The 16,046-nt window shown below is 39.0% G+C and overlaps 9 protein-coding genes across 9 annotated transcripts; 3 read left to right on the top strand and 6 right to left on the bottom strand.

Moving 5' to 3' along the window:
* Positions 1-87: 87 nt before the first annotated feature.
* Positions 88-1,392, bottom strand: PAS_chr3_1132 (Kynurenine aminotransferase, catalyzes formation of kynurenic acid from kynurenine; the record flags this gene model as incomplete). Its single annotated transcript, XM_002493334.1, has 1 exon — positions 88-1,392. The coding sequence occupies one exon, from the start codon at positions 1,390-1,392 to the stop codon at positions 88-90; it is 1,305 nt and encodes a 434-aa protein (XP_002493379.1).
* A 462-nt stretch (positions 1,393-1,854) lies between these two features.
* Positions 1,855-4,725, bottom strand: PAS_chr3_1131 (Protein involved in programmed cell death; the record flags this gene model as incomplete). The annotated part of the gene is made up of 1 exon (XM_002493333.1): positions 1,855-4,725. The coding sequence occupies one exon, from the start codon at positions 4,723-4,725 to the stop codon at positions 1,855-1,857; it is 2,871 nt and encodes a 956-aa protein (XP_002493378.1).
* Positions 4,726-4,989: 264 nt separating this feature from the next.
* On the bottom strand, positions 4,990-5,556 carry PAS_chr3_1258 (uncharacterized protein; the record flags this gene model as incomplete). Its single annotated transcript, XM_002493332.1, has 1 exon — positions 4,990-5,556. One exon carries the CDS (start codon positions 5,554-5,556, stop codon positions 4,990-4,992), a length of 567 nt encoding a protein of 188 aa, XP_002493377.1.
* Positions 5,557-5,728: 172 nt separating this feature from the next.
* Positions 5,729-6,700, bottom strand: PAS_chr3_1130 (Hypothetical protein; the record flags this gene model as incomplete). Its single annotated transcript, XM_002493331.1, has 1 exon — positions 5,729-6,700. One exon carries the CDS (start codon positions 6,698-6,700, stop codon positions 5,729-5,731), a length of 972 nt encoding a protein of 323 aa, XP_002493376.1.
* Positions 6,701-6,895: 195 nt separating this feature from the next.
* On the top strand, positions 6,896-7,663 carry PAS_chr3_1129 (Alpha 5 subunit of the 20S proteasome involved in ubiquitin-dependent catabolism; the record flags this gene model as incomplete). Its single annotated transcript, XM_002493330.1, has 1 exon — positions 6,896-7,663. The coding sequence occupies one exon, from the start codon at positions 6,896-6,898 to the stop codon at positions 7,661-7,663; it is 768 nt and encodes a 255-aa protein (XP_002493375.1).
* A 47-nt stretch (positions 7,664-7,710) lies between these two features.
* Positions 7,711-9,057, bottom strand: PAS_chr3_1128 (Histone acetyltransferase, acetylates N-terminal lysines on histones H2B and H3; the record flags this gene model as incomplete). The annotated part of the gene is made up of 1 exon (XM_002493329.1): positions 7,711-9,057. The coding sequence occupies one exon, from the start codon at positions 9,055-9,057 to the stop codon at positions 7,711-7,713; it is 1,347 nt and encodes a 448-aa protein (XP_002493374.1).
* A 515-nt stretch (positions 9,058-9,572) lies between these two features.
* On the top strand, positions 9,573-12,667 carry PAS_chr3_1127 (uncharacterized protein; the record flags this gene model as incomplete). Its single annotated transcript, XM_002493328.1, has 2 exons — positions 9,573-10,368; positions 10,431-12,667. 2 exons carry the CDS (start codon positions 9,573-9,575, stop codon positions 12,665-12,667), a joined length of 3,033 nt encoding a protein of 1,010 aa, XP_002493373.1.
* A 65-nt stretch (positions 12,668-12,732) lies between these two features.
* Positions 12,733-13,482, bottom strand: PAS_chr3_1126 (6-phosphogluconolactonase, catalyzes the second step of the pentose phosphate pathway; the record flags this gene model as incomplete). Its single annotated transcript, XM_002493327.1, has 1 exon — positions 12,733-13,482. One exon carries the CDS (start codon positions 13,480-13,482, stop codon positions 12,733-12,735), a length of 750 nt encoding a protein of 249 aa, XP_002493372.1.
* Positions 13,483-13,923: 441 nt separating this feature from the next.
* Positions 13,924-15,976, top strand: PAS_chr3_1124 (uncharacterized protein; the record flags this gene model as incomplete). The annotated part of the gene is made up of 2 exons (XM_002493326.1): positions 13,924-14,539; positions 14,643-15,976. The coding sequence occupies 2 exons, from the start codon at positions 13,924-13,926 to the stop codon at positions 15,974-15,976; spliced, it is 1,950 nt and encodes a 649-aa protein (XP_002493371.1).
* Positions 15,977-16,046: the final 70 nt, after the last annotated feature.

The following is a 16,046-nucleotide window of genomic DNA, read 5'->3' as shown; positions in this document are numbered from 1 at the left end:
CTTGTCAAAGGTCCACACACACTTTACCATCTTGAAATTTCGCGTTTTACTCGGTAAAAAATACGATAACTCAAACTCAGTCTACACTTAGTATTGTATATAATCTTTTAATCGCTCAAGACACCTAGCCGCTTCTCGCAGCATCTGATCATCCTTGCAGACGGCAAATCGCAAACAGTCTTTTACCACCATCTTATGTTCTTCAATGAAAAACTCTGTGGGTGGAATTGATACTACACCGAACTCTTGAATTAGCCAGTAGCAGAGTTTAAAATCTCTAGGCTTGTTCTGAATCTCCTCTGGAAACTCGACAGAGTCTGGAAATTTAAGCTTCTTAAAATTCACTAGTAGGAAATAACCACCTTCGGCAATAGTATAGGGCAACCCCAACTTGTCAAATACGTCCGTAAGAATTTTGTATTTGTAAGTATACTGCTTACGCGTTTCCTCGAAGTAACCCACGGATTTGGCAGTTCTCAAAGCTGATGCACAGGCAATCTGTAAAGGTGAAGGGCTAGCAAAACAGATGCGGGTATGCGCTAGACAAGCAACACTGATTAAATCTTTATGTCCGATCAACCACCCAATGCGCCATCCAGTAGCAGCAAAGGACTTGCCTGCACTACCGACTGTAACAGTTAGCCGGGAAATCTCCGGTGAAAGTGTTGCCATCTTAATGTGTTCTTTGTAGTAAAGGTTCTCGTAGACCTCATCCGCCAGAATAATGATGTTGTTCCGAACACATATATCACCTATTCTTTGTAGTTCATCACGAGAAAAAACTTTTCCTATAGGGTTATGCGGAGTATTAAGCACTATCATCTTTGTCCTTTCATTTATTGAGTTCTCTAACTCAGTAAAATTTATTTTCCAGTCAGAGGAGTTTACAGTTTCTTGGTCAAAACATTGAGGGGGATGCAATGGAACATACACCACCTTCCCACCAGGAATCTCTATATTACTGATGTATTGGTCAAAAAAAGGTTCAAAAACAACGACTTCGTCGCCGGGAGTCAAAAATGCAAGAAACATGGATAACATACCTTCATTGGCACCGGTACTAACCATTATCTGGGATGGGGTTAGCTTCTCTGGGTAATAGGAAGAATATGCTTCAATCAGTGAACCAATCAGCTCTGGTCTCCCTCTAGGAGGTGCATATTGGTTAAAGGCAGGAACGTCTAGTGCCTCTTTGGCAGCTTGGATTGCAAATGGAGGAGGACTGTAGGAAAAAAAGCCTTGTCCCAAATTTACAGTTTTCTTCCCAGTAAGAGATTCTCTAGAAGCAGCAGTCTCATTGACTAAACTCCATATATCTTTACCACCTATCTGGAAATAAGGATTATGCTTAGGTAGACTGGACATCGTTCTTCTTAATACTGACCTTGCCATTCTAAAAGTTTGAACGGGCAAAAGTTGAAGTAATATAGAAAACACGTGATCTTTTCAACATCTGGTAAGTGAGACTTTCCCCAGCTCTCTAATAAGCTTTCGTTTTTCGCTTAGATACAGTAAGGGGCGGGGCGTCTTACGCTAGGAAGGCAGTTGTCTCGTCCCAGTTCCAGTATCAAGAAAAATTCTATCCACCCAAGGTGGGGGAAACCTATATATAGCAAGTAGTTGCATTATAATGCAAACGCCTATCAAGTCAGCTCGCCACTTTATCAATTTAACATTTATTGTGGTTTGTGCAAGCTATGAATTTTTTAACTTTACAGATTATTGGCATAGCTGCATAACTTGTAGAAGGACTAATTCCTCATTTTTTCCCTCAGGCTTTCTCTTTTGATGGAGTTGGCTACTTTTCAAGCGTGTTGATTTACATATCAAGACCTCATATATCCAACCTTATGATCATTTGATCTCAACTGAGTATTTCAATTTTTCTAACTTCATCTCCATAATTCGAATCATTTCTTTCAATTGCAATTTTTTTATGTTGATGTTCTCCATCTTATCCCCATCAACCCTGTGATTTATCGATTCAATCCATCTCCACAAATCCTCTTCCTTCTCGGCATAAAGAGAAGAATCTGGTGAAAGATTATCTAATGTTGGAAGAAGCATATACTCAGTAGAATCGATTTTGATTTGCCTCAAACCATTTCCGGTTTCATTGATTTTTATGTTCACATTGCCCATTTTAGGACCAGCTAACATGATTACTCCTGCGACTATTATGATAGCCACATATACTCGCAATGTCTCTGGTATTAGGTCTACAATCTTTCTGATTGGACTTAGCCATGCATGAGTGCTTTCTAGAGATGAATCTTCGGAGAGCAATTCATCCTCAAGTTTCTGAACAGATTTTCTTGATCTAGATCTCTTCTGCCTTACCGGCCTTTCCTTAGCAGAAGCAGCCAATGTGTGCTTGAGCTCGTTCACCACAAATTTCCAATATTCGGTTTGGCCACTAATGCTGCTCTTCTCAATTACCCCTTTCACCCATGATTTTCCAGACCATTCAATCGATGTAAGCACATTCAAATTGGTGCTACTATTCTTACCCCATGTAAGAAAAATATTTGTCTTTACCAGAAAAGAATTTCCGCTTGGTACATCAGGAGTTTGCGTAGTTTGGATAATATGAATGCAGGAGTTCAAATCAAAGTTTTCCACCATTTCTGTAACAACACATTTTGTTTGTTTCGGCCCAACAGGACCATTCAATGGTTTGATGTATGAATAGTTTCTTTTTGTTGGCTTGTTGCTATCGAAAGCTGAGATTGACTCTATATTGAAATTCTTCTGCTTGGAGAGGATCTGCTCATTAAATTTGGGATCAACTAGCAATAAAAAAACCACACCTAGAGGTGCAGATATAGTATCATCAACAACTATAGTATCAGTTGCTTGCTTGTCATATCCAGGTTTAGTCTCAGGATGAGAAACTGCTCCCACTGAAGGAAATCCATTCCATTGAGAGTCTGTTGATGTCTCCAACTTTTCAGTTGTATCTTGCGGCGGACCTGTTGTGTTTCTTTTAAGCATCGAATTATCTTGGGTCGAATTTGACGAGGTCTCTGAAACATTGTCATCTGAAGAGTTGTAATCTTCTTCTAAATTGCCGTCCTCATTGCTGATGCTACCATCAGATACATATTCTTCTTCAGTTGATAAGTCATCATCAGTGGTTATATCACTATCGCTATAGATATCAGATGTTTTCGGCCTTGACATCTGATCATGAACAACTTGGTTCCATACATTCGTCAACAGATCAAAAGTTATATCCCTTGTCAGAAAAGTGGCGAAAATGTGCTTGGTATGTAAAGTTTGAATAACGATTCCATTAGGAAATAGGAGAGCTGTGACTTTCTTGCTAATTTGAACAACTTCACTAATGGGTATAATGACAGTCGTTTGAAATCCTAAAAGTTTACTGTAAAAACAGATATGTGCCTCGCTGATGTAAAGTTTTCCTTGAACTAACAATTCCTTTTGCAATGCACAGCTGTAATCTTCAATTAATTTTTCATCTTGAGAAATTGTTTTGAATATGTTATGGAACTCTTGTTGTCGCCTTTCGCTTGCATAGGTAATGCCTTTCAGAGATTTTCTTCTATGCGGCAGTGAGTGCTGCTGTTTGTAATGTAACCTGTGGGCGTAATCTTCCTGGCCAATATTGCCAGTCAAAGATTGTCCACCGTTTACTCTAGTTTTTCGGTCTGAATTTAAAGATTTTGTATCCATATTTGCGGATGAACGATTCAATGAGTTAGAATTTCGTCTATTGGGGGATCTTGATCTAGCAGGTAAGTAAAGACTTGTGTCTTCCAATGGCTGTGAGGATGTGGGTCTCTCTGTACGATTGTATGCCGACGAAGACAGTGACCCATGTTTCTGGATTGTATTAGGATGTTGAAAAACTTTATCAAATAGCTCCAACGATAGCGAGCCTTTTCCAAGTGTAACCAGGGGAGACTCGACCTTCAGAGGACGAAATTGGATATTAGTGAGAGAACTATGCTCATCGGATAGCATTCTGTCAATATTGGCACCATAGGGAACGTTATCACGCATTCTATGATCACTTTTTTGGCTCTCGATGTTTGGATATTCCTCACTCTGGATACTGGTATCAGAATAAGCATCGTTGCTAGTGATATTTACCAGATGACTTCCAGCATTCTTAGCAACACTTATTATGGTCGACAAAAATCCACTTTTCTCAGCTGATACGTCAGAAGACTTGCTTTTCACAGACTCAATATCTTTTTTGGCTTTCATGTAAGATGAGTGTGCTAAAGAGGGTGCACAAGATGAATTTGCCGAATGACGAGAAGAATCAGTAGTGGGATGGGCTACTGGACGATTTACAGACTCAGTAACATTGACACGTCCCCTGGCCTCAGATTTACCGTTTGACAGTATGGGAAACTCTTGTAAATTAGAGTTATTAGTTTCTGTTGAATAAATCGACCCCACACGATGCTTTTGGTGGTACGAGTCACCGTTTTGATTATTTGATCGCACTGAATTTATAGGGGGTAAATTAAGAACTGAATTACCGTAGTCTGTATTGATGGAGAAATTATCAGACGGGCTGCGTTTGGGTGAGTTGTCCATTTGGGACGGTGCTGATACTTTTCTAAAACCTAAAGACCTGGAAGAGCTCGCTATTGATTGTGATCTAGATCTCTTAAACATGTTTTTGAAGATAGCTTTAGACTCTGACCGTTTCCGGTTACTCGAATTGTCTTCTTGACTTGCTGACGACATTTTACTAGAAGTAAGAATATTTATTGAAAGACAACAAAATGACTTTTCTCAACTCGATGGTAAATTGTATTCTAGTGATTATGTGCTTAAAACTTAGACCATTAGGACAAATATGCAATTTGTAAAATACAGTAGTTCTAGAGCTTGAAGCGGGTCGCAACTGCTGAAACAGACAAAAAGAAAAACTAACTAACTACTCGCGAAGACACTCTTGGATTAATTAAATATTCCTAAGCCTACCCAACCAGAATTTCATGAAATACCCTACCTATCTTCAGCCCATTCATTCTCTCTACGAATGGCAGCTTCCTCTTCAGGGCTGAAATCGTTTACAATATTGAAGGTTTTGCGAATTTCCTCAGGTGATTTCCCACGAATCATCTCAGCTACCATCTTACATCCGCTATAGAGAAGAGGGCGAATATTAAGATAGTTGGCAGCAAGAATTATCTCGTATAGCATTTCTTGATCGACATTGAGAAAATTCTTGTCCCATTCATCAATTGGTGGCGTTTTCTTAGAATCTTCATCCTGGTTCTCATCCGGAAAAGAGATGTCTTTGTAGTGCTCACACCATTCAATTATTAGTTTGAGAACTGTAGAGCGAACGTTTGGTGTTGGAATTTCAATCACATCTAAGTCGTTGTTGTCAACGGCGGCAGCATCTCTTAGAAGTTCATTGTCATCGTCATTATCTCCATTGTGATCTTCGTTGGAGAGAAGATCCTCCAACATATTCTTGATCAAAATAGACTTTTCGGCAACCTTACGATCCACCGTAAACTTTTCGTTATCAGATGAAACAATCACAATTTTCTTTTCTTTGGACATATTTGGTTCAAGGGAGAAAGATAATAGAATCCGAAACGTGATCGCTGGTAATTAACACGAACGATAATGGAAGATACACGACTTTTGGTCCAACTTGTATGCGAACAGATATTTTAACCAGTAAACATAGTCTAACACAGTTCTTCACTCACAGAATTCCTAGGGTGCTCTCTCATTCAACACTTCTTTGAGCTCCTGAATGCTGTCCCAAATAGCTAAGTATCAGATCTACTTTACTATTTAATGTCTGATCCAAACAGACTATTTTGGCTTCTAAAAGTTTAATTTGTTCTTGCAATTGTCTAAATTGAGGTAAATTGCCCGCGTCCAAACAAACGGATTCGGTAAACTCTGGTACTGCAGACTCAGTTTTATTTGGTTGAGGAGTTCCAGTCTTAGAAGAATTCTGTGGGTAGCTGGCTTCGTTCGAATCAGGATACCCTGAAAGATGGGTTTCAGGTTGGCCACTTCTTACGCTCCTTGAGGTTGGCCCTGACACTACGCTCTGCACATTAGCTACATCTTTCCGTAGCAATTCACCGTCAATATGGTCAATATAGTCGACTAACCGTCGTTTTGCTATAGAGCGTTGTCCACATGTGTTCTGTAATATTGTGTAGTTAGAATATGATCCGGAGCGATCATCATGAACAGTGTATGACAAATTCGAGCCTGCCATATCCTGTTCATCTCTCAACCTTTTTGTCTGATCAATCACAGCGGTATTTAGGTTATCTATATTTTTCAAGGATTTGTTGATTTTCTGCATCATTCCTTGAAGTTCTGAGTTCATAGGGCGCACACCATCAGTTGTACGTGTTCCTTTGGGGAACGTACCCGAAGTACCGGTTACACAACCAATCTGATTAGCGGTAACAGATTTTGCTAAAAAAGCTGTGTAACTGCGCTGTAATGCTTTGAATCGTTCCTTCAGTGTACGTCCCTGTTTAAACTGAACATTTGATTTTTCATTGAAGACATTGAGAGCGGCATTCCACGATTTATAAGGGTTGCGACACGTCGAAAGAATATCGGGCAACATCGAGTAGACTATTTCTAATAAACACAGATCTTGACTGTGAATCCATTTGTGTTTATTTTGAGATTGTTTTAAAGGCCCCAGCTTTACTGATTGTGCGGTCATTGTTTTAGATTTCAAACAACAAGAACATACTAACTAATAACGTTAGAGTAAACGCAAGTAGCGCCGAAGTACTAAAGGCCATGCTAGTAGTGTGCGTCTCACGTTTACCAACTTCGCGCATTCTGAGCCTTCCGCCACCCTCCAGAATGTTTCTTGATTCAGCTATTTAGGTACAGAAACTCTCAGCCCTGCAAAATGTTTCTTACAAGAAGTGAATATGATAGAGGTGTGAGCACTTTCAGTCCCGAGGGTAGATTGTTTCAGGTAGAGTACTCTTTGGAAGCTATCAAACTAGGATCGACAGCAATTGGAATTTGCACCTCGGAGGGAATTGTCTTGGGTGTTGAAAAACGAGTTTCATCACCAATGTTGGAGAGTAGTTCAATCGAAAAGATAGTTGAGGTTGACAGACATATTGGCTGCGCCATGTCTGGGCTAACTGCGGATGCACGGAGCATGATTGATCATGCGAGGGTAAGTTCATTAACACATGATCTTTATTATGATGAACCTGTTGGTGTTGAATCTTTAACTCAATCTGTTTGCGACCTTGCTTTGCGGTTCGGTGAAGGCGCTAGTGGCGAGAAGAGGTTAATGTCAAGACCCTTTGGAGTAGCACTGTTAATCGCTGGTTTTGACGACCAAAAGGGACCGCAATTGTACCACGCAGAACCATCAGGTACATTTTACAGATATGACGCAAAAGCCATAGGTTCCGGATCTGAAGGTGCTCAACAAGAATTGCAAAACGAATATCACTCCAGCTTGACACTGAAAGATGCAGAGCTCCTTACTTTGAAGATTTTGAAACAGGTGATGGAAGAAAAACTTGACTCTAAGAACGCTCAACTTGCCACAGTAACCAAGGAAAAGGGATTTCAAATTTATAATGACGAAGCGACTTCGGAACTCATTAAGAGTCTTGCAGACCAAGACGTTGACGAAGAAAGCGAGCAGATATAGTTTGTGGAACATATGCTTTGTATCTGTTCGATAATGTTTTTCTCATTTCAGTCAACCATATCGGCGTACTCTGGTACCTCTCTTATCTTGCTCTTCATAAACTTTTCAAGCTTATTCGCGTTCTTGTAATATGTTGTGCTCTCATTGTTGTACGATCTACAATTGTTGAATATCAATGTCGCATCATAGATGAAATCTTCTAGTGTATGGTAATGATCATTTTCAAGCTTCGTCTCCATTGTAGAGAGGTCCATAGGCTCTTTGATCACTTCGTAGTAATCAGGTACTTCCTCACGATTCACCGATTGCAGAAATGGCCACGAGGAAGGCTGATTTTGTAGTTCGGTTATGAGATTAGCCATGAATGCATGATGGGGACCTCTTTTGGGCAATTGAGCCAACTCGTCCATTTCCCGGACCCACCCTGCCTCCTTTAATCCAGGAATTTGCATTGGGTCGACAGCCTTAATCACATTTGCAGACTTGAACTGTTTCAGGCCCGGATGAACAATATTAGATTTGGATATAGATCTGATTTTCTTCAATATGGCCGCTTTCTGTAAGAGCAAGATTTTAGAAGAATCTAGGTATCGAATTTTAGGTAGAATAGAACATTGCATCAAAGTGCCACCTTCATAATCCTTGATATACCCCATCCAAACCCTTTTGTCAAGTGATATCTCCTTACTAAATCCCTGCTTTTTGAAATAGCCAATAGCATAGTTGTCTGCGTATGTTAAAAAATGTTTGATGTTGCTTGTTGCTTTAACGTAGTCTTTTAGATGATTCATTAGGTGTGCTCCGTAACCGCGGACTTGTTCAGTAGAACTAATGGCGCAAAACACAATTTCTGCAAATTCCCTCTGATTGAAAGGTTTATAAGTGATCCCCCCAACTACAGTTAAAGGCTTCTTGATAATTGCAATCGATAAATGACTTCGATCATACACCAGGCGAGATATATATTCTCTTGGCATTTTAGGAAGCTGTTTCTGAAAAATGTTTTTCAACCCAGTCAGAACCATAATACTTTCCTTGGTGTTATCGTTGTTTACTACTCTAAATTCAATTTTACCCTCCTTTTCCTCAATAACTGCTGGTCTTTCTTTGAACGTGTATTTTTCTCCGTAAAAGTCAAACTCTGTGATATATTTATTTTCTTCATCGTTCGAATTCCTTTCAGACACCTTACAGTCTTTAACTTCTTCTGCATCATCAACATTTTTCAATTCTGCATTTGTATCCTCATTCATTTGAAAGTCTTGACTAACTTCTATTTTCATAGGAGACTCGACGACATGCTCGTTTTGAGTTGCATTATATTTGGTCCTTTTGTTGGATGATTCTTGTCTCTTTTCATTATTGATGCCTCTCCTATTCGTGTCACTGGTCATATGTCTAAAGACGGATACCGTAGTTAAAATAATTGGTGTGTCTTTTTTTGTCTTGATCTGTCTTTGAATCTGTTTTGGCTATTCTAGATATTGGACTAACGCACTACCATAATTGAAGAACCAATCGACTGATCAAACATCATCATCAAAATATCAAATAATGTTAGAGAAGTCTTCGACGGTGTTCCATCCAGAAATAAATAATACGATAGGTGATATATACTCTCTTACATGTTGTTCCATGTTGATTATCGTCAAGAAAACATCAGTGCGCTATTGCACAAGACGTTAGCAGTATAATTTTGTGTTTTAGAGATCGAAATCTAGATTTTTGGATTGTAGACTAATAGATGGTGGCTGAGCTCACTTGAGTCCTGAGATATCACCAATAAAAGAGAATCGACTTTAATTGTTCAAGGTTACAAAATTATGATTCAGGTTTGGGTAGTTAGGAAGAGCATCGAGCATCTCGTTTCTGCTTTTCATAGCCACAGCTCACCTACCTCTATTGCAGTATGTCCCAAGCATTTAATTTGGTCCTTTTTACAGAAATCAAACAGGCTCAAAATGTGAAAACAGGCAACGATAAGGAACCCAATTCCAAGTTAAGAGCAATTGTCAGGATATCTGAACGGAGCAGCAAAAAAACTCCTAGGGCCACTCCCAGAGATGACTTCGTTTATACTTGGAACTCGACAATATCACTTAAACTCCGATCACAACTGAAACTTCCTCTTATACAGATATCTGTGTGGGATAAGCAAGCTCATAGAAGTGTTTATGTTGGAGAAGTTCGTTTCTTTCTTATTGGACTCCTCAAATCGTTGGCTTACAATGAGCATACCAGCAGTTGGGAAAGTACCCCGCAATGGTATCAGTTGTATTCATCCGAAGATAAGAAGTCATTTTCAAGTGGTACCATACTGGTTCAATTTCGGGTTCAACAACATTTATCCAAGAAGAACCTTTTTTTCAATGCTAAATCTGATGTTACACTCAGTGACCAAACTGGGTCAAGTGACCTATTGAATCAGTACATTCAAGCCATCGAAACATCTACTCCTAGGTCACTTCAGAAGAAGGCATTTGATTTATCTAATCCAAACGAACAAAGATTTTATCCTGATATCGAGACTAATGCCTTGGCCTCATCTATCCTTGACTGTGAAATTGATTCGATGTTGGAAGATTTCACATACAGAAAACCAAATATCACCGAATCTTCGCTGCACGATGATACTTTGACTGATACTGATTTTGAATCTATACACTCTGATCCTACTATTCCGAGCAGTGCTCTTGTTCCAAAGAGTAAAGTGAAAACTAACAATCAAAAAAAAAGTTTTCATTACAATCTGACAATGATGTATTAGGAATATTGTTTATTGAAATACTCTCTGTCACTGACTTGCCTCCATATAAGAGTTTTACTAGGGCGACATTTGACATGGATCCGTTTGTTGTTATCTCTTTTGGCAAGCGAACTTACCGAACATCGTGGAGAAAACATACACTTACACCTGTGTTTAATGAAAGGTTAGCATTCGAGGTTTGTGACTACGAGAAGAACTATGACTTGCAGTTTTCTGTCCTTGATAAAGACAAATTTTCATTTCATGACCAAGTTGCAACCGGATTTGTTTCTGTATCAGAGTTATTGGAAGAGAAAACGACAGATAAACCCTGCACAGATTTCAAACCAACATCTTCCAACTTAATCCTTCTAGATAAGCCAATGAACGCTAATGAAAGTGCGGATAATCTTCTTGACACCAAGAAGAAGAAATATAAAAGGAACGTAAACACAGATGCGACTTTACAAGGTGGGTTACTAAGAAAATATGAATTAGTAATGTCATTGGATGGAAAAAAAAATTGGAGCCGAAAAACGAAAGATGAGTATATACCTATCCTAAAATTCAACACGAGGTTCGAGCGATATGAAATTCTGAGAAGGCAACTTTGGATGCATTTACTTCAAGGCAACGATACGCAGATGAAAGGAACACTAGATTTGATTGAACTTAATTATTTTGTGGACTGCCTTGGTTCCAATTTGTCTGATAAAACATTAGCTTCTTTCTTTGAATACTACGACAAGAACCCTTGGGTGGGAGAAACATTGACAATTGAACAAGTGATTGACTCCCTTGAGAGACTCGTTTTCAAAAGGCAGTGTGCAAACACACATGAAAACTATATTATAAATATTGACACATGTCCACTCTGTGGCCAAGGTAGGCTGTCACTAAGGCAAGACCTTGATATTTTGAAACATTTGTCAATCTGTGCTTCTCGTGATTGGAGCACCGTCAACAAGGTTTTGAAGCCCTCTTTTGTATCTTCGAAAGCAGCAACTAGGCGGTGGTACTCTAGGCTTCTGATCAAGTTGACTTTTGGTCAGTATACATTGGGAGGCAATAGTGCAAATATTCTTATTCAAGATCGTGACACTGGCTACATTCTTGAAGAAAAGATGAATATCCACGTCAGGCTGGGAATCAAGCTTCTTTACAAATCTTTTGATAAAGCTAACAGCAGAAAAATCAAGACGTTATTACGGAAGTTATCAATTAGGCAAGGAATCAAGTTCGACAGTCCGAGCTCCGTGTCTCAAATACCTAGTTTCATTAAATTTCATAAATTGGATGTCGATGATTGCTTGCTTCAACTGGATGAGTATAAAACTTTCAATGAGTTTTTTTATCGAAAGTTGAAACCAGGATCTCGTCCTCAAGAAGATGAGAATAATAGCAATATTGCTACCTCCCCTGCTGATTGTCGATGTACTGTCTTTGAATCGATTACTTTTGCCAAAACATTTTGGATAAAAGGAAGAAATTTCACCACTAAAAAGTTATTTGGAAGCTTCTACTCTAGGGAAATGGCAGATCTCTATGATGAATGTAGTATTGGAATTTTTAGGCTTGCTCCCCAAGATTATCACAGATTTCACTCTCCTGTAACAGGAACAGTTGGAAAAGTGCAATCAATCAGCGGTGAGTATTTTACAGTGAATCCTATGGCGATAAGATCAGATCTAGATGTTTTCGGAGAGAATGTCAGATGCTTACTTCCCATTCAAACTAAAGAATTCGGCAGGGTTTTAGTTGTTCCAGTAGGTGCAATGATGGTCGGCTCTATAATACTAAGTGTTAAGGAGAATCAGGAGGTGAAGAAAGGCGATGAGTTGGGTTATTTCAAGTTTGGCGGATCCACACTTTTGGTTCTGTTTCCAAATAAGAGATTCAAGTTTGATTCTGACCTCCTAGCAAACTCTAATAATAAAATTGAAACCCTTATTAAGGTCGGTATGTCTATTGGGCATACTCCCGAAGAGCCACAATTCGAAAGACACTATCGATCTTTTGAAGAAGAGCCTGTTGATCAACAGTTGCGTATCATTAGATGCATTACGGGCGGGTCGACTTTTGAAGAAAGTAAACAGGCAACTCAAAGGAGAAATGAGCTACTGGGTAATGAAGGGTCACCACAGGAAAAAGATCTGCAAGTAGAAAATCTTAGTTGGGAAGCAAAAAACATGAACCTGGAGGAGCTGGAAGAAAATGAGTCACTTCTATTATATGACCTTGTCAATGATGGCACATAGTTAATGATGCACTACCGAAAATTCAAACGATGGAAGTATAGCATTAGACAAAACTATAAACGAGGTCAGTATTTCGAAGTAGAAACGGAGACTCCACTAAGAGCATGGTTATCGACAAACCAACTCACTCGAGTAGATAATTTGTTTACGATTTCGCATGGTAAATTGGTCTTTTCTTCTCCAAAAATTTGCCTTAAGACAGGAGATTTTCCTTCTCCTTCGGCGACAAAAGCTATATTAGAGGAGTTCTCAAGGACTGGAAATGTGAAAGTTATTCTCCTCGAAGGTGGCTTGGGAGAATCTGATATAGCAGCAATGCGTTTTGAGGTTTCCCTTAATAGTTTGTGGTTCGGAAAAAGGGAACAAGTATGACCATCAGGTCCACATCCCAAAAGGACAAGATCCAAAACACTGGGAAGGTGATGTTCATACTCACTTGCTATCATTGCATCGTTTATTCGGCTTTCATCTAATAGATCCTCCTTGATGGTGACAACTCTTGGTAGTGGCATTTTGAATTTTTGTAGAGGCTTCAAAACCATTTCATTGAATAGGGCATAATTGGAGTCCTCGTGATTGAGTTTTACTAACCTTTCGTCACTGAAATACACATGCCATTTATCCCAGGCAATTTTTGATCTGTTCTCTTGATTGTCTATCAATCCCTTCTTTAATACCTTGCCAAGGGAGCCTCCACTGACAGCGATCCTAAAAACAGTATTAGTTTTTAGTACGTGATCCTGAATGTCTAATATGTAATTGGCTACTGCATTAGCAATTTCATCAGATCGTTCATAGGAATAGATTTGTACCATTTCGATATTGTTATGGGATGGTTAACAGACGAGAATAACTAAGGCTACCTACCAACCTTTTTATTAACAGTTCGAGAAGTGTAGCGAACTCGTCGGTGTATATTAGTCTTAGGATGTTTTTTTGGTAATACCAGTGTTTACCCTTTTTTTTTTTTCTTTTCGATTATACAGATCTTTCTATAAGCTGATGCAAAAAGAATTTATAACCTGTGATTTAGTCTTTAAGTTTTCCATCTTTCGCATAGGTTCTGCGAATTGGAGAGGGAGACAAATAGTGAGGATTTGCAACACGATGTTGTAGGAGTATGGTTTCAGTGATTCATTTGTCGCGCTTCTCAGAGCCATCCTTTGTTATTCCAGAGTTGTAGTTTATTCACGTTCAGCTACTTCTACTTCTTTTAGTATTGCTCGCTTAATTCAGTTTCTTTCATCGTGCCATCAATGTCAGACTCGATACTTTCCAACTGGTTCAATTCATTACCTTTATCGGAGTATCAACAAGCCTGGGAAACTACAGTTAGTCATGGACAACCAAAAGTTCCAGTTACTGAACACTTAGGAGACCCAAAATTGAAAGTTTCTACCGGTCCACTTCTTCGTTTGGTCTCCGCTTTTGAAAATAAGTCCAATAATTACAGGGCAACTATTTTGGTGGTGACAAAAGACGATGAGAGTGATTATTCGAAGAACCCAACAATTAGGTATCATATTGGACCCGCTCACCGAAACGACTTGAAGGAACATCTGCTATCGGATGTCATTTCAACTGGTGAATTTCCTGTAATCAAGCTTCATCAGGAGCAAGGCTACAGCTTTTGGAGATTTTCTGTTGAGCTTGATTTGATTCATTACGAACAGAGAATTAAGTACTCTCTCAACGGTTTTATTAACGATAGTTATCAATTTTTTGTTCCAAGGAATGACCAAAACATGAATGTTGTGGCATTTTCTTGTAATGGATTCTCTTTAAGTACGGATACCTCCACTTTTAAGGGTTCCTTATGGCTAGATGTTTTGCGAAACCATGACAGAAAGAACTATCATGTGATGATTGGGGGTGGCGATCAGTTATATGCTGATGCAATAAAATTAGTCCTCTGAGCCTTTTTCAAGATGGCTGAAGCACAAGAATTTGCATTCAAATATGACAATGAACGAAGAGCTGAAAGCATCATTTGATCAGTTCTACTTAAATCACTATTTACAGTGGTTTGGGTCTGGCTTCATGTCAGGCTTGAAAGGCAGCACTTTGCAAACTGCATTTCCAACGGCTATGGCACAAATTCCCTCGATTTGCATATTTGACGATCATGATATTATTGACGGATTTGGGAGTTACTCTGATAGGACCATGTCTCAACCTATCTTTAAAGGAGTTGGTAAAGCGGCATTTAAATATTATGTTCTTTTCCAACATCATAGCTCTATAGAAGAGGATCTTTCCAAGGAGCCTGGAAGAATCCTTGGATATGAGCCGGGGCCCTTCATTGACCAAAAATCGATTTCTCTTTTCACACGACTTGGAAAAGACATTGCTACTATTGGCGTTGATTGTCGAACAGAAAGACGTTTGAAAAGAGTTATTACTCCCGAGACGTACAAAAGAATTTTTCTTAAACTAGAGACAGAGTTTACTGCTGCTCCCTTCCAACATCTTTATGTGCAATTAGGTGTCCCTATTGCTTATCCTCGTTTGGTATGGTTGGAAAAGTTGCTCGACTCTAAATTATTAGCTCCAATTAAGTTTTTGGCACGGAAAGGAATTGTTCTTAACAGTTTAGTAAATGAGTTTGATGGATCCGTAGAAGTTTTGGATGACTTGAATGACCATTGGTGTTCGCATAACCACAAAAAAGAAAGAAATTGGTTCATAGAAAAACTTATTGATTTCTCCGAACGACACAAAGTTCGCATTACCATCATTTCAGGCGATGTTCACTTGTGTTGTGTTGGCAGATTTCATAGTCGAACTCACATCTCTCACCCAGTGCCTTCAGATGCTGTAAAGGAGGAGAATAAAAACATTTTGAAAGCTCCAGAACATGACTCAAGACTAATTTTCAATGTCATCACGTCAGCTATTGTGAACACACCTCCACCAGATATGATGGCAACCTTGTTAGACAAAAGATCGAAAGTTCATCATTTTGATTCAACTACAGATGAGGATATGGTTCCAATGTTCATGTTAGATAGCAATGGAAGAAAACGAGACAATGTTCATTTCATGAACAGACGCAATTGGTGTGAGTTGATTCCAGTCAAAAATCTGAACAGTTCAGATTATAAAGTTAAAGATAGAGTTCTTCCTGGTCCTGTAGCAAATCAGGATGATGGTACCTCTGCTAACGCCTCGACTAACAATATTGAACATTACACACCCTACCCTGTCACTGAGGAAGGTGTGGTAATGTTTCTTCATGTAGAAAAAAATCATGAGGATTTAAGTGGGGCTACTTCAGAATATCAGCTGACTATTCCCTCCTTGACATAGCTTCTCTTAGTTTGTACCTATTTATTGAATTGTTCCTCTTGATTGTCCTCATTCGCGTATTTTTTTGAAA

Source organism: Komagataella phaffii, chromosome 3 (assembly GCF_000027005.1).
Source record: "Komagataella phaffii GS115 chromosome 3, complete sequence".
NCBI classification, from domain to species: Eukaryota; Fungi; Ascomycota; class Pichiomycetes; order Pichiales; family Pichiaceae; genus Komagataella; species Komagataella phaffii.
The sequence above is the reverse complement of the archived record's forward strand: the minus strand, read 5'-3'. Positions and strand labels throughout refer to the sequence as shown.